The 18,141-nt window shown below is 44.2% G+C and overlaps 1 protein-coding gene across 2 annotated transcripts in view; it reads left to right on the plus strand.

The window, feature by feature from the left end:
- LOC106601601 (speckle-type POZ protein) overlaps nucleotides 1-18,141 on the plus strand; it is an 86,911-nt gene that overhangs the window by 56,461 nt on the left and 12,309 nt on the right. For both annotated transcript variants that reach the window (XM_045715379.1, XM_045715378.1), the window contains exon 7: nucleotides 15,572-15,749. In XM_045715379.1, coding sequence (XP_045571335.1) covers nucleotides 15,572-15,749 — 178 coding nt within the window. The remainder of the gene's footprint in view (nucleotides 1-15,571; nucleotides 15,750-18,141) is intronic.

Genomic DNA, 18,141 nt, shown 5'->3' on the forward strand with positions numbered 1-18,141 from the left:
TATGCCTAGTCACCTTACCCCCATACAGTTGAAGTCGGAAGTTTACATACATCTTAGCCAAAATGCATTTAAACTCCAGTTTTTCACAATTCCTGACATTTAATCCTGGTAAAAATTCCGTCTTAGGTCAGTTAGGATCACCACTTTTATTTTAAGAATGTGAAATGTCAGAATAATTGTAGAGTGATTTATTTCAGCTTTTATTTCTTTCATCACATTCCTAGTGGGTCAGAAGTTTACATACACTCAATTAGTATTTGGTAGCATTGCCTTTAAATTGTTTAACTTGGGTCAAACGTTTCGGGTAGCCTTCCACAAGCTTCCCACAATAAGTTGGGTGAATTCTGGCCCATTCCTCTTGACAGAGCTGGTGTAACTGAGTCAGGTTTGTAGGCCTCCTTGCTCACACATGCTTTTTCTGTTCTGCCCACACATTTTCTATAGGATTGAGGTCAGGGCTTTGTGATGGCCACTCCAATACCTTGACTTTGTTGTCCTTAAGCCATTTTGCCACAGCTTTGGAAGTATGCTTGGGGTCATTGTTCATTTGGAAGACCCTTTTGCGACCAAGCTTTAACTTCCTGACTGATGTCTTGAGATGTTGCTTCAATATATCCACATAATTTTCCTCCCTCATGATGCTGTCTATTTTGTGAAGTGCACCAGTCCCTCCTGCAGCAAAGCACCCACACAACATGATTCTGCCTCCCCCGTGCTTCACGGTTGGGATGGTGTTCTTCGGCTTTCAAGCGTCCCCCTTTTTCCTCCAAATATAATGGTCATTATGGCCAAACGGTTCTATTTTTGTTTCATCAGACCAGAAAGACATTTCTCCAAAAAGTACGATCTTTGTCCCCATGTGCAGTTGCAAATCGTAGTCTGGCTTTTTTTATGGCGGTTTTGGAGCAGGGGCTACTTCCTTGCTGAGCGGCCTTTCAGGTTATGTCGATATAGGACTTGTTTTACAGTGGATATAGATACTTTTGTACCTGTTTCCTCCAGCATCTTCACAAGGTCCTTTGCTGTTGTTCTGGGATTGATTTGCACTTTTCGTACCAAAGTACGTTCATCTCTAGGAGACAGAACGCGTCTCCTTCCTGAGCGGTATGACGGCTGCGTGGTCCCATGGTGTTTATACTTGCGTACTATTGTTTGTACAAATGAACGTGGTACCTTCAGGTGTTTGGAAATTGTTCCCAAGAATGAATCAGACTTGTGGAGGCCTACAATTTTTTTTTCTGAGGTCTTGGCTTCTTTTTTTTAATTTTCCCATGATGTCAAGCAAAGAGGCACTGAGTTTGAAGGTAGGTCTTGAAATACATCCACAGGTACACCTCCAATTGACTCAAATTATGTCAATTAACCTATCAGAGTCTTCTAAAGCTATGACATAATTTTCTGGAATTTTCCAAGCTGTTTAAAGGCACAGTCAACTTAGTGTATGTAAACTTCTGACCCACTGGAATTGTGATACAGTGAAATAATTTGTCTGTAAACAATTGTTGGAAAAATTACTTGTGTCATGCACAAAGTAGATGTCTTAAACGACTTGCCAAAACTATAGTTTGTTAACAAGAAATTTGTGGAGTGGTTGGAAAATGAGTTTTAATGACTCCAACCTAAGTGTATGTAAACTTCCGACTTCAACTGTACATACAGTGCATTCAGGAAGTATTCAGGCCCCTTGACTTTTTCCACATTTTTTTTTGTGACTTTTTCCACATTCCACATTCTTGGCTCTCTTCCCAATGCCACCCCTCATCTCTTCCCTCTCTCCTGGCTTTGCTCCTCTGCCTTCTCTCGTTTCCTCCTCACTGCTCCCTTTGCTCTACGCCTCCCCTCTTTTTATATCTTTCCCTCTCCTCTACATCTCTCCTCGCAGGTATTTAATGAAAAGATAGCCAGCACAGAACCTTTAATGGAAACTGTCATTAGAGGTGGTCTGAGAGGAGGAGTAAAGGAAAGGAGCGTTCCCTTCAGTGGAGGAGAGAGAACAGGAGGTGGCAGGAGGGGAGGGAGCGGAGGAGGAGAGACAGAGAGAGTAAAGGAAATGTGGATGACCGGAACAAGAGGAGATGATTGTCTAGCTCTCGCTTGCTCTCATATCTCTCTCTCTCCCGTTATATATATATATCTCTCTCTCTCGTTATATATATCTCGCTATCTCTCGTTATATATCTCTCTATCTCTCATTATATATCTCTCTCTCTGTCGTTATATATCTCTCTCTCTCTCGTTATATATCTCTCTCTCTCTCATTATATATACAGTGCCTTGCGAAAGTATTCGGCCCCCTTGAACTTTTCGACCTTTTGCCACATTTCAGGCTTCAAACATAAAGATATAAAACTGTAATTTTTTGTGAAGAATCGACAACAAGTGGGACACAATCATGAAGTGGAACAAAATTTATTGGATATTTCTAACTTTTTTAACAAATAAAAAAACGGAAAAATTGGGCGTGCAAAATTATTCAGCCCCTTTACTTTCAGTGCAGCAAACTCTCTCCAGAAGTTCAGTGAGGATCTCTGAATGATCCAATGTTGACCTAAATGACTAATGATGATAAATAGAATCCACCTGTGTGTAATCAAGTCTCCGTATAAATGCACCTGCTCTTTGATAGTCTCAGAGGTCCGTTTAAAGCGCAGAGAGCATCATGAAGAATAAGGAACTCACCAGGCAGGTCCGAGATACTGTTGTGGAGAAGTTTAAAGCCGGATTTGGATACAAAAAGATTTCCCAAGCTTTAAACATCCCAAGGAGCACTGTGCAAGCGATAATATTGAAATGGAAGGAGTATCAGACCACTGCAAATCTACGAAGACCCGGCCGTCCCTCTAAACTTTCAGCTCATACAAGGAGAAGACTGATCAGAGATGCAGCCAAGAGGCCCATGATCACTCTGGATGAACTGCAGAGATCTACAGCTGAGGTGGGAGACTCTGTCCATAGGACAACAATCAGTCGTATACTGCACAAATCTGGCCTTTATGGAAGAGTGGCAAGAAGAAAGCCATTTCTTAAAGATATCTATAAAAAGTGTCGTTTAAAGTTTGCCACTAGCCACCTGGGAGACACACCAAACACGTGGAAGAAGGTGGTCTGGTCGGATGAAACCAAAATCGAACTTTTTGGCAACAATGCAAAACGTTATGTTTGGCGTAAAAGCAACACAGCTCATCACCCTGAACACACCATCCCCACTGTCAAACATGGTGGTGGCAGCATCATGGTTTGGGCCTGCTTTTCTTCAGCAGGGGCAGGGAACATGGTTAAAATTGATGGGAAGATGGATGGAGCCAAATACAGGACCATTCTGGAAGAAAACATGATGGAGTCTGCAAAAGACCTGAGACTGGGACGGAGATTTGTCTTCCAACAAGACAATGATCCAAAACATAAAGCAAAATCTACAATGGAATGGTTCACAAATAAACATATCCAGGTGTTAGAATGGCCAAGTCAAAGTCCAGACCTGAATCCAATCGAGAATCTGTGGAAAGAACTGAAAAATGCTGTTCACAAACGCTCTCCATCGAACCTCACTGAGCTCGAGCTGTTTTGCAAGGAGGAATGGGCAAAAATGTCAGTCTCTCGATGTGCAACACTGATAGACATACCCCAAGCGACTTACAGCTGTAATCGCAGCAAAAGGTGGCGCTACAAAGTATTAACATAACCTCTCTGGGCTAGGCGGGACGAATTCGTCCCACCTACGTAACAGCCACTGGCAGCCTGTGGCGCGATTTTCAAAACGTTAAAAATCCTATTACTTCAATTTCTCAAACATATGACTATTTTACAGCTATTTAAAGACAAGACTCTCGTTAATCTAACCACACTGTCCGATTTCAAAAAGGCTTTACAACGAAAGCAAAACATTAGATTATGTCAGCAGAGTACCAAGCCAGAAATAATCAGACACCCATTTTTCAAGCCAGCATATAATGTCACCAAAACCCAGAAGACAGCTAAATGCAGCACTCACCTTTGATGATCTTCATCAGATGACAACCCTAGGACATTATGTTATACAATACATGCATGTTTTGTTCAATCAAGTTCATATTTATATCAAAAACCAGCTTTTTACATTAGCATGTGACGTTCAGAACTAGCATACCCCCGCAAACTTCCGGGGAATTCGCTAACATTTTACTAAATTACTCACGATAAACGTTCACAAAAAGCATAACAATTATTTTAAGAATTATAGATACAGACCTCCTCTATGCACTCGATGTGTCCGATTTTAAAATAGCTTTTTGGTGAAAGCACATTTTGCAATATTCTAAGTACATAGCCCAGGCATCACGGGCTCGCTATTTAGACACCCGGCAAGTTTAGCACTCACCATAATCATATTTACTATTATAAAAGTTTGTTTACCTTTTGTTGTCTTCGTCAGAATGCACACCCAGGACTGCTACTTCAATAACAAATGTTGGTTTGGTCCAAAATAATCCATCGTTATATCCGAATAGCGGCGTTTTGTTCGTGCGTTCCAGACACTATCCGAAATAGTAAAGAAGTGTCGCGCGCATGGCGCAATTCGTGACAATAAAATTCTAAATATTCCATTACCGTACTTCGAAGCATGTCAACCGCTGTTTAAAATCAATTTTTACGACATTTTTCTCGTAGAAAAGCGATAATATTCCGACAGGGAATCTCCTTTTCGGCAAACAGAGGAAAAAATCCCAAAGGCGGGGGCGGTCGGGGTCACGCGCCTAAGCCCAGTGTCCCTTGATCGGCCACTTGAGAAAGGCGATAATGTGTTTCAGCCTGGGGCTGGAATGACGACATTCTGTTTTTTCCCGGGCTCTGAGCGCCTATGGACGACGTGGGAAGTGTCACGTTAGAGCAGAGATCCTTAGTAAATGATAGAGATGGAAAAGAAGTTCAAGAAATGGTCAGACAGGCCACTCTCCTGTAAAGATTTTACCTGCCAGGTTTTGAGTTCTGTTATACTCACAGACACCATTCAAACAGTTTTAGAAAATTTAGGGTGTTTTCTATCCATATGTAATAAGTATATGCATATTCTAGTTACTGGGTAGGAGTGGTAACCAGATTAAATCGGGTATGTTTTTTATTCAGCCGTGTCAATACTGTCCCCTAGCCCTAACAGGTTAAGGGGGCTGAATAATTTTGCACGGCCAATTTTTCAGTTTTTTATTTGTTAAAAAAGTTTGAAATATCAAATAAATTTCGTTCCACTTCATAATTGTGTCCCACTTGTTGTTGATTCTTCACAAAAAAAAATACAGTTTTAGATCTTTGTTTGAAGCCTGAAATGTGGCAAAAGGTCAAAGTTCAAGGGGGTCGAATACTTTCGCATATATATCTCTATATATATCTCTCTATATATATATTCTCTATATCTCTATATACTGCTCAAAAAAATAAAGGGAACACTTAAACAACACAATGTAACTCCAAGTCAATCACACTTCTGTGAAATCAAACTGTCCACTTAGGAAGCAACACTGATTGACAATACATTTCACATGCTGTTGTGCAAATGGAATAGACAACAGGTAGAAATTATAGGCAATTGGCAAGACACCCCCAATAAAGGAGTGGTTCTGCAGGTGGGGACCACAGACCACTTCTCAGTTCCTATGCTTCCTGGCTGATGTTTTGGTCACTTTTGAATGCTGGCGGTGCTTTCACTCTAGTGGTAGCATGAGACGGAGTCTACAACCCACACAAGTGGCTCAGGTAGTGCAGCTCATCCAGGATGGCACATCAATGCGAGCTGTGGCAAGAAGGTTTGCTGTGTCTGTCAGCGTAGTGTCCAGAGCATGGAGGCGCTACCAGGAGACAGGCCAGTACATCAGGAGACGTGGAGGAGGTCGTACGATGGCAACAACCCAGCAGCAGGACCGCTACCTCCGCCTTTGTGCAAGGAGGAGCAGGAGGAGCACTGCCAGAGCCCTGCAAAATGACCCCCAGCAGGCCACAAATGTGCATGTGTCTGCTCAAACGGTCAGAAACAGACTCCATGAGGGTGGTATGAGGGCCCGACGTCCACAGGTGGGGGTTGTGCTTACAGCCCAACACCGTGCAGGACGTTTGGCATTTGCCAGAGAACACCAAGATTGGCAAATTCGCCACTGGCGCCCTGTGCTCTTCACAGATGAAAGCAGGTTCACACTGAGCACGTGACAGACGTGACAGAGTCTGGGGATGCTGTGGAGAACGTTCTGCTGCCTGCAACATCCTCCAGCATGACCGGTTTGGCGGTGGGTCAGTCATGGTGTGGGGTGGCATTTCTTTGGGGGGGCCGCACAGCCCTCCATGTGCTCGCCAGAGGTAGCCTGACTGCCATTAGGTACCGAGATGAGATCCTCAGACCCCTTGTGAGACCACATGCTGGTGCGGTTGGCCCTGGGTTCCTCCTAATGCAAGACAATGCTAGACCTCATGTGGCTGGAGTGTGTCAGCAGTTCCTGCAAGAGGAAGGCATTGATGCTATGGACTGGCCCACCCGTTCCCCAGACCTGAATCCAATTGAGCACATCTGGGACATCATGTCTCGCTCCATCCACCAACGCCACGTTGCACCACAGACTGTCCAGGAGTTGGCGGATGCTTTAGTCCAGGTCTGGGAGGAGATCCCTCAGGAGACCATCCGCCACCTCATCAGGAGCATGCCCAGGCGTTGTAGGGAGGTCATACAGGCACGTGGAGGCCACACACACTACTGAGCCTCATTTTGACTTGTTTTAAGGACATTACATCAAAGTTGGATCAGCCTGTAGTGTGGTTTTCCACTTTAATTTTGAGTGTGACTCCAAATCCAGACCTCCATGGGTTGATATATTGGATTTCCATTGATTATTTTGGTGTGATTTTGTTGTCGGCACATTCAACTATGTAAAGAAAAAAGTATTTAATAAGATTATTTCTTTCATTCAGATCTAGGATGTGTTGTTTAAGTGTTCCCTTTATTTTTTTGAGCATTATATATATATCTCTCTCGCTCTTGCTCTCGGTATATATATATCTCTCGCTCTCTCTCGTTATATATATCTCGTTATATCTCTGTCGCTCGCTCTCTCGTTATATCTCCGTCGCTCGCTCTCTCGTTATTTTGCTCGCTCGTTGTTTTGCTCGCTCCCTCTCGTTGTTTTGCTCGCTCTCTCTCGTTGTTTTGTGCTCGCTCTCTCTCGCCATCTTTCTCTCTCTCGCCATCTTTCTCTCGTTATTGCTCTCTCTCTCATCTCGCACGCTCTCGTTATCTCACGCTCTTTCTCTCGTTCATGGCCATATGGTCCCGTCCTGCCTCTGAGAGGGTGGAATAGCCCCAGAGCCCAGCACACATCTCTTCCCTCTCTTCTGGTATTTGTTCTCCATCTCGTATCCTCTCCTGTGGCCCCCTTCCCTCTCCTATCCTCTCTCCCTCCCCTGGCCCCTCATCTTCTCCCCTCAGGCAGAGATGTAGAACAGGGTGTGTGGTGGAGAGGAGACATGTACCAGTGTGAATTGGTGCCAGCTGAAAGCCCTCTTTCTGTCTGCTCCTTAGTTATTTAAACACCACACCAGCGAACTGGCTGGGTGTCATGTAGGGGAGTGCCAGAACAAACCCGGCCATCCTTTCTAGCCATCTTTTTTCTCTTCCCTCTTGTTATCTCTCACTCTGGTTATCTTGCGCTCGTGATCTCGCTCTGGTTATCTCGCGCTCGTGATCTCGCCCTCTGGTTATCTCGCCCTCTGGTTATCTCGCCCTCTGGTTATCTCGCCCTCTGGTTATCTCGCCCTCTGGTTATCTCGCCCTCTGGTTATCTCGCCCTCTGGTTATCTCGCCCTCTGGTTATCTCGCCCTCTGGTTATCTCGCCTCTGGTTATCTCGCCCTCTGGTTATCTCGCCCTCTGGTTATCTCGCCCTCTGGTTATCTCGCCCTCTGGTTATCTCGCCCTCTGGTTATCTCGCCCTCTGGTTATCTCGCCCTCTGGTTATCTCGCCCTCTGGTTATCTCGCCCTCTGGTTATCTCGCCCTCTGGTTATCTCGCCCTCTGGTTATCTCGCCCTCTGCTGATCTCGCCCTCTGGTGATCTCGCCCTCTGGTGATCTCGCCCTCTGGTGATCTCGCCCTCTCGCGCCCGTGATCTCGCCCTCTCGCGCCCGTGATCTCGCTCTCTATAATCTTCCCTCTGTCCATCTCTGCCAAAACTCCAGACACCTGCAGGTATTTAATGAGAAGATAGTTCCCATTAAAGGTTCTGTGCTGGCTGTCACCAGGTGCACTGAAAAGAGGAGTGAAGGAAAGGAGAGGTCCCTTCAGAGGAGGAGAGAGCACAGGAGGTGGGAGGGGGCGGAGGAGAGAGTGAGAGAGAAAAGGACATGTGGATGACAGGAAAAAGGGGAGATGATGGGCAGAATTGGATGGATAGAAGTTTAGGAGAAATGTGCAGACAGATTAATGGGTTGGTATGTGGGGGAGAAGTGTCTTTACTTTCCTCACTTCTCTAATGAGACACCCTGGTAAATGGCTGGTCTCGCTCTCTCTCATCTCTGACAGGGCTCATACTAACCTCACCAAGGTCAGTTTAAATACACTGTATGGATCTAGTTTTAAAGCAGTGTACTGTATGGATCTCTAGCTCCGGTCCTGGAGAACTAACTGTATGCAGGATTTAGTTCCAAAACCAGCTGGGATGAAGCAAAACCGACACACCAGTAGTTCTCAAGGACCATAGTTTTCCACCCCTTACATACGTTAGTTGGAGAACTTCCTCATAAAATGTACTGTATCTGTGCCTAAGGGGTTTTTCTTACTGTTAAGTGTGGCTAGCTCTATTCAGAAAGTTGAACAGAAGTGTCTTTCGGATGGATACTCTGTCATCCTAAATTGGTAAGTCAGTGGTCCACCTTTAGGCAGACAGAGGTAGTTTCAGAGAGCATCGGCTGGTGGGCATGATTGGCTTGTTTCAGGTAGCCTCCATCTTTTTCACCCACTCTGTCACCTCAGGGAGTGAATGAACCACTGAAGGGTTTTCTCGTTCTACCCCAGTATAACTCTTACTTCATAACAGTGATGATACAATAGTGCTTCTTGTCTCATCTTAACCACCCTACAGCCTCTTTGTATCCACAGAGCTTTCTTTCTATCTTTCCCTCTCGCCTCCGTATCCTCTCTCCTCTTTTTATCTCCACTGTCTCCTTCCAGGGAGTGTGAATAAATGAGGTGGGTGCTGATGTTCAGCTGTTTCCTCCTCTTACTTCTTCTCTCTAGCTCTCTCTCTGTCTCCCCCCCTTCTTTCTCCTGGCTGTCTGTGGGTAAGCACTTTGCCGGGTGACAGCGCCCATCCTTCACAGGGCCCTGCCATATGCCATGCTGCTGTCAGAGGAGACTGCTGCAGATGCTCCAGCTGCTCTCTTCACCCCTATCTACCTCCCTACACACCTCCCTTTCTCGCCTCACACACCTCCCCAAAACTGAGACTGGGAGATGTGTAGAGGCTCAGTGAGACTGAGACACAAAGTGAGAGACTTGGTTAGGGAGGATAGACAGAGAAAGAATGGGAAGGATGGAAGATGGGTGTAAGAGGGTGGAAATAGTTTGAGAGAAGATGTAACAGGGTTTGGAGTAGGCTTGGGCGGTATCCAGATTTTCATATTGTCATATCGCCCTTCTCATATACCAGGATTTACAGTATAACCGGCATAGCACACAAGGGGGGTGCTAAAAACGCAAGAAAAGCCCATTGGGCCTGTATTACCAGAATGCTAACAAAATTAGCACAATCTACTATAATAGTGAAATCACATAGCTAAATGCTAACGGGCAAAAACGGACAAACTAATTGCAAAGACTGGCAAACCCAGCTCATAAAGTTATACAAGCATAGCTACTAACTACCGGATATCATTTTCGATCTGTATGGACATTGGCAAGCGAAAGTGATAAATAAAGTGATAAATTGTGCAAATGAACAAAGTTGTGATGCTTGCTTTTCTGAAGGAAGAGCAGCATGTGGACATGGACCAGATGGGAGAAGAATGGAGGGGGGAAAAAACACTAGTAGGAAGCACAGGGGGAAAAAGAACTCATCCAGAGATCTTTGACTTCTGTCAGAAAGCCATACTAAGATATCTGATGGAAAACATTGAGTAGTGAATTGCACATAAGTGGAACTTCATCACCTCATGTGCGCTGCACAACAGAGACTAACTGATAGATACAGAATGCTGTGGACTCACCACATGGCTTTACTCGTTGTGCTGTTTATAAACAAACACGTGACTGGCTCAAGTGTTCTGGGGAACTACGATACGCTTCATCATTTAAAATGTGACAGGTGAAATGAAGAAAGCAATCTGCTTTATCTCCTAACGTATTGCACAAGTGGACTGAAGGTAACAACTTAAAAAGTAGCTACAAATATGAACATTTATTGAATAAGTTTGAATAAATATTTTTGAATATTGGAAGAACCATCCCGTGGCTTTTTCCAAATACACCGTTATACGATATACCGCCCAAGCCTAGTTTGGAGTAGGGAGAGAGCGAGGGTAAAATGGTGAAGAAAGGAGTTGGCGACAGAGAGAATAAGTGAGGGAAATAAAGCAAGATGACACTTGAGAGAAAGAAAGAGGGTTAGAGACCCAGTAACTGAGATGGGCAGATGAATAGTGATAGATGGTGAGAGAGGAGAAAAGTGCCTTTGTTTCATGTTGATCCTCATCTGATCCTCATGGGCGGCAGGTAGCCTAGTGGTTAGAGCGTTGGACCAGTAACCGAAAGGTTGCAAGATCAAATCCCCGAGCTGACAAGGTAAAAATGTGTCGTTCTGCCCCTGAACAAGGCAGTTAACCCACTGTTCGTAGGCCGTCATTGAAAGTAAGAATTTGTTCTTAACTGACTTGCCTAGTTAAATAAAGGTAAAAGTAAAATCTACTGGGTTTTCACCATTTCGCTGTGTCCCCAGCGCCTCAACGTTGACCTCAAGTGTATCTGTTCCAAGTTGGGTTAGGCGGTATCCAGATTTGCATGTCTTCATACCGTGCTTGTGCCTTCCCAGGATAGGCGGTCTTACCGGTAGTGCACAAAATGCTAACAGGTACAAAGGAAGACCCATAGCGGTTAAGTAAATGCTAACGAGCGCTAAGACCAACAACCCATCTCATACAAGTTTGCAAGTATCTCAAAACACACAAAACAGATATTAGTCAGCAGGGATCTTAATCCAGGAGGGGATTATCTCTTCTGTTACAAGAAGCTTGATCTTTCAAGCTAACGTTAGCTGTTTAGCAAAACCTAGCTGGAGAGAATTTGTCACATCTTAGATAATTAACTTAATAGTTATAAGATATATAGCTGGCAAACATTAGTAGTGAATATCAGACAAGTGTAACTTGATCACCTTCAGTTGCGCTGCAAGGAGTGACTGGCCTTAAGAAGCTCCCGTTTTGCTCATTGTGCTTCTTTGTAAACAAACACACGTGACAGCTGTTTTGGAGAACAAGTACTGTACAAGTAGTAAGCTTCATAATGAAAAATAATGTAACAGTCAAAATAATGAATGTAATCTGCTTCGTCTATTACCTGGTTCACAAGTTGACTGCATGTATTTATATAAAATGTACAAATATTCAAATTTGCTTACGAGGGTATTTAGAAACCCTAGTTTCTAGGCCACCTCATTCAGGTTGAGAATAAGTTACACCTTGATGCAACAACATCAACAGATCTTTAAACCCAATCAAAAAGCCCCTTTAGTTGTTCTTATACAGAAGGAAGCACCCAGTAGCGGTCTTCTTCCCGTGCTCCTCCAGATCGCTTCCTTCAGGCGCTGTTAAGTCAGGCCTCCGTCTCAAAGCTATCAGTTTAGTGTCTCTGATCTTCCAGCAGAGAAAACACAGCTACTTTCAAGGGACCTGAATGGCTGGCCTGCCTGTTTTCCTGCATCCGTGTGTCTGCGTCGGTCTGTCTGCACTTCTCTCTGCCACCCAGGCAGTTGTTTGTCTCTGTGGAAGAACAAACCTGGCGAAACAACAGTAACACATGGCTCTGAAACAATGGGAAACTGGCTGCTGTGGCTCCGGTCCGCTCTCTCTCCCATGCGCGTCGTTCACCAGCTTGACTTCAAATCATGCATGAAATATGCCTCTGCCCCCGTCTCTGTGTCGATCCACTCAAAAATGTCTGTGGCGGTCGGGTGCAGGTGCAGGCTGGTCTACTGAAATACCAACTGTAGATCTAGTCCAGTACCCTGGTTTGAATGGTGTCTCCACGGACTCAATGGAATGCTCATCAGTAGTGTTAACTGTCACTCACCATCTAATAAAGTAGGGGAATAATTTGGCTCATCCACTATGAAGCTTTAATGGGTTGCCAGCAGGGTTGACTGGTATGTTTTGCCCCAGTTAAGCACCTAGATTTAAGTCATTTGGTTTAATGTATGCATGTGTGAGTGTGGGCTTTTAGATGTGTGTGGCCTTATTTTGGGGATTGCTGATACCTCTGAGGAAAGTATGTTTATAAAGACAGTGTGTTAGCATTCAATATAGTTTGTGTGTCTTGAGCAGCACTGTTTACTCTGGTTGACTGGAGAGCGGCTGGAGAGAGAGCGGAGGAAGGGCTAGTCATGCATTATAAAAAGCTGCTGATGAGTTCTGTGCTCGGGGTTCAGACGACAAGTTTAAAAGATCACACACCTATTAAGGCAGAGCTGAGGAAAGGTGTGTGTGTGTGTGTGTGTGTGTGTGTGTGTGTGTGTGTGTGTGTGTGTGCGTGCGTGCGCGCGACATAAGACAAACTGGAGTGAAAAGAAAAAGTGTTCCATAACTTAATGAACTTGATTTGCTAATTTGTTCAGGACTATTTCACGCATGGCGTATTGTAAGTCTAAACAGACACGTAGAGGAGTAAAAGAGACTGACGCATAAATTAATGAATCTTCTGGGCTCTGAGATTCCATAGTAACTGTCTGGTCTGCAGAGATCAACAGGCTGCTGTGAGTCAATAGAGAAACCAGCAGGTCAGGGGTTAAGGCCATCAATGAACATCGCCACCATAATTATGCGGTAATATATTGTTTCCACCTAGTTAGTTGATGGAATAATGGGCCAGGTTAGCCTAGCCTAGCCTAGCGTGTGGCTAGCCTAGCGTGTGGCTAGCCATGCCATACAGCGGCTGAATGTACCGCCATGCTTAATGGTTTATTTATACCAGCAGACAGACATGAAACAGAAACACTCCCATCTGTATTTACCACTATAGATAATGAGTGCGGCCCAATTGGCACCCTATTCCCTACAGTCAAAAGTTGAGCACCATATAGGGAAAAGGGCGCAATTTGAGACGCGGCCATACAGAGTGCATCTCAACAGACCCTGTTCCCTTCCTCTTACTCAGTCTCCAGTTTACCAGTCATACAGAGTGCATCTCAACAGACCCTGTTCCCTTCCTCTTACTCAGTCTCCAGTTTACCAGTCATACAGAGTGCATCTCAACAGACCCTGTTCCCTTCCTCTTACTCAGTCTCCAGTTTACCAGTCATACAGAGTGCATCTCAACAGACCCTGTTCCCTTCCTCTTACTCAGTCTCCAGTTTACCAGTCATACAGAGTGCATCTCAACAGACCCTGTTCCCTTCCTCTTACTCAGTCTCCAGTTTACCAGTCATACAGAGTGCATTTCAACAGACCCTGTTCCCTTCCTCTTACTCAGTCTCCAGTTTACCAGTCATACAGAGTGCATATCAACAGACCCTGTTCCCTTCCTCTTACTCAGTCTCCAGTTTACCAGTCATACAGAGTGCATTTCAACAGACCCTGTTCCCTTCCTCTTACTCAGTCTCCAGTTTACCAGTCATACAGAGTGCATTTCAACAGACCCAGTGCTGTCTGTGTTGACTTACTTACCTGCCTCTTACTTAGTCTCCAGTTTACCTCTTTTAATCTGCCTCCTATACTGTCTTCTTTCTCCTTCTCTCTCTCATCTCAATCTTCATCTCTCCTCCACACATGTCTGTCTCTCCCAGTCCTTGTATAAGTTGCTAAGGCCGTGTGTGTGTGTGTGTGGAGATGGATGTACATCATTCATACTAAAGTCCCCCTGGAGTGTGATTTATGGAGCCAGCTGTGGGTACCAGACTGTGCCACACACAGTGATACACAATACTCGTGGTCACAATGCTCTCCTCTCAACAACAACATTTTTTTGTACTGTGCCCCTGTAATGTCATCACAGGAAATTAGCTTGTGTTTATGAGAGTCTATTTCCTCCTTGGGATCCTATACCCTCTTATTATTTGTCTGTCTGTCACCCTGTCCTGCCTTTCTTCTCCCAGTCTTTTTATTCTGCATGTCTAACCCTCCCGCCCTGTCTTTCTCTCCCCTCCAGGCTAACACTTACACCTCCATCAGGAGCAAACAAGGGTCCTTGACATTCAATTTCCTGCTTGCCACACACTTTTTCATTGTGTGTTTTTCTCCCCTTTCGTCTCTGCCTGAGTCAGATGGGCAGACAGAGGGACGGCAGACAGAGGAACGGAGAGAGGAAAGACAGAGAGGGGGACAGGGAGGGTGTTTTTCATGGGGGGCAGCCTCCATCCCTCCCCATCTGAACAGCCCAGTAGCAAGGTCACCTTACTGGGATGCATTTGGGAGTTTCAGTGGCCATGACACAGCTTTTTCTGGGAACAGTTTTAGTGGTAATGAAACATTTTTCCGGGAATCGTTTCAGTGTCTTAGGAATTCTGATTCAAAATGTTTGGATTCTTCTTGGAAATTGTTGGGCAATGTTTGGTTCTTTACTTCTGTGGTTTTAAAGGTTGCTGATAACCTAATAGGAGTGTGTCTGTGTGGACGTGTTTAACTATACTTGTGAGGACCAGAAGTCCCCACAAGAACAGTAAACAAACAAAAACTGGAGACATTTTGTTAGTCCCCACAAGGTCAAATGCTATTTCTAGGGGGTTTAGGGTTAAGGTTAGAATTAGTGTTAGGGTTAGGAGCGAAAATAGGATCTTGAATGGTACTGAATTTGGTGTCCCAACAAGGTTAGTTGTACAAGACTGTGTGTGGGGCGCACACTGTCCTGTAGTGAGATAAATTAGTATGTTCGATGTTGTCTTGAACAGGTGGCTAAGCCAGCATGGAGTGTGTGTGTATATATATATATATATATATATATATATACACACACACTAATGATTAATAGACTGAGTCAAGTCCCTGTCTAGTGTCTTGTTTGTGAGTGGATGTGGTAAATGAGCAGAGCACACCGTTAATTCTTGGAGGTGTGTGTTTGCATGGCAGCTTTATTTAACGGTTGATATATTGATTGGTGTGGCAGAGATCATCTGTTAATGGCTGGTCTTCCTGTATATGATTTGATGTGTGTGTTGTCTGATTTGTCCATTAGAAGGTGTAAGGTGATAGACGGTCTAATACCACTGATGTCTGTCTGTTGGTTACTGTAATGTATACAGTGTGAGTAGACTGACTGATCTTCTCATCTTTTTCTTTCTCTTTTTATTCATTTCTTTTTCTCATTCTTTTTCTATCTCTTTCTCGTCTCCTGTCTCTCCGTCTAACTCTCCCTCCCTGTAGGTGAGTGTGGTGCAGGACTCTGTGAACATCTCAGGTCAGAACACTATGAACATGGTGAAGGTGCCAGACTGCAGGCTGGCCGATGAGCTGGGAGGGCTGTGGGAACACTCCCGCTTCACTGACTGCTCCCTGTGTGTGGCGGGACAGGAGTTCCAGGCACACAAAGCCATCCTGGCAGGTAAGACTACTTTTGTCTCACACGCCACGCACGTGCACACTGACCACACAGAACACCGGACCGACTTCTTACAGATATTGACACATCAATGACAGAAACACAGACTATGGGCTCTATTGTAACAAACCTAACACAATGTTAAATCTTAGCGCTGGCGGTAGCGTTAGAAATATTTTTGCAATTTTCACAACCAGAATTATGGCCCCAGTAGCTGGCAGTGGAGTGAAAGGTCTTATAAAACACAGCCGAGGCTTGGCCCCACACTGACCAATCGGAACGTGCTCCATGGCTAAGTATGTAGTTGCTTTAAGTTGTTTATTTAGTCTTTTATGTGTAGCGTTGTCATCAACTCCAATTCCAATATTAGTCCCTTATAGCCTAGTTCGTTAAATATCCTTCAGCATATTAGCTAAATATTTTCAACATGTTTGCATTCCACATTGTTTTAATTGCATTGCTTTAATATGGAAATACATTATTAAACAGGCTATAGCATTCACACTGATATAGGGGCAAGCTTACTGTAAATTGCAGTGTGGTCAATAAGCAAGACTAAATTCACTAGACTATTGATAAGGCCTAAAAAGAAAGTGTATAATTGTAATAACTAAACAGCTGGGCCTCCTGAGTGGTGCAGCCGTATAAGGCACTGCATCACAGTGTTACGGCATCACTACAGCCTGGGGTTTGATCACAACCGGCCGTGTCCGGGAGTCCCATAGTGCGGCGCACAATTGGCCCAGCGTCGTCCGGGTTAGGGGAGGGTTTGGCTGGGGCGGCTATACTTGGCACATTGCGCTCTTGCCACTCCTTGTTCCGGGCCTGGCGCCTCCATGCTGACTTCGGTCGTCAGTTGAATGGTGTTTCCTCCGACACATTGGTGGAGTTGGCATCCGGGTTAAGCGAGCCCGCGCGCCATGACCCGCGCGGCTTGGCGGGTCATGTTTCGGAGGACGCATGACTCGACCTTTGCCTCTCGTGAGCCCGTTGGGGAGCTGCTGCAATGAGACAAGCTTGTAATTGGATTGCAATTGGATATCATGAAATTGGGGAGAAAAAGGGAGTGAAATTACAACAAAAAGAACAAATAATAAATACTAAACAGCACCTTGTTTTAAATAAGCTATGTTTACATTTTGAGTTGAAGGCACCATAATTGCTCCACGTGGGCATATAATACAGAGAAAACGTGGACTATGTAGGATTTTACAAACATCCATACTTTTTAAAGGAGCTGGATAAAGATCCAAAATAGAGGGCGAATGCCCACTCACTGTTATACTACTCATAAATGTAATGTTTTATAAACATAATGGTACCATCTCACAGATCATATTTGCACTTCTACAGAAATAGTAGTTGGGGTCTCAACTTACCGTTGCGAATTAGAAGAGTAGAATACACAAGGGGCAATTTCTAAATGTGTTTATCAGCAGTTATAGAAATGTGAGTTATAGATCTGTCATTCTCATTGAAAGCAAGTCTAAGAAGCGGTAGATCTGTTCAATGTACACTATTTCTATGCTTCCCGTTCATAAGTATTTTTTTGCGTCTCTTACTTTTGGTTTTGTACAACAGCTGAAAATATATTATTTTTTGTTATTGAAAATATATTTCACAGTGTTTTAGATGTTCCAATGATCCTCTACACTGCTTGTTTTGTCACAAACTGAAATCAGGCGAACTATTAGAATTTGAGCAACCAGGATATGGCGGAGTGATTTCTGCATATTGCCCCTTTTTAAAACTGCAACATTTTCTCTACACCCCATGGCAAAACGTGTAGAATTGCACAAAATGAACTGTAAAACTTAAAAACATGGCTTTCTACTGTCAACAGGGGGGCAACCAAAATGTTCTACTCGCAGACCCTCAAGCAACCGTGGCCCCTCATGATAAGTTTAGATTTTTGGGGGGCCCCCAGCCCCATTAAAGTTTCCCATCCCTGCCATAAACCCATAGATGGTGAATCTTTCAAATAAGTTTTTTCAAGCAAAAAACAAAGCACTTTAAAAAAGAAAAAATTTAACTAACAACAATATTTCTAGACAGGATCGGGTCAGAAGCATGATATCATAAATCACATCTCTTGTTCCATGAGCGTAAGGCAATGTGTGCACACGTAGACTTAGGGCTCTTGGGCCGGAGGCATGCAATATAGTTTATTAAATAGTACACACTAACCATATAATAGGCCTAGTTAGAACAAACATAGCCAATGTATTTTTTGATATTGGCTTCAACATGGAAATATTAGTCTACACACATTGCACTTAAAGCCATGGACAATTGGACATTGCCCAAACATTATAATAAGATAAGTCTACCATCGCTGTTGATATGGCCGGTTAGTGACTTTGCCACGTAAAATGTAAACAAATTAACAGGCTAA

The sequence above is a fragment of the Salmo salar genome, chromosome ssa03 (assembly GCF_905237065.1).
Source record: "Salmo salar chromosome ssa03, Ssal_v3.1, whole genome shotgun sequence".
Lineage (NCBI taxonomy): Eukaryota > Metazoa > Chordata > Actinopteri > Salmoniformes > Salmonidae > Salmo > Salmo salar.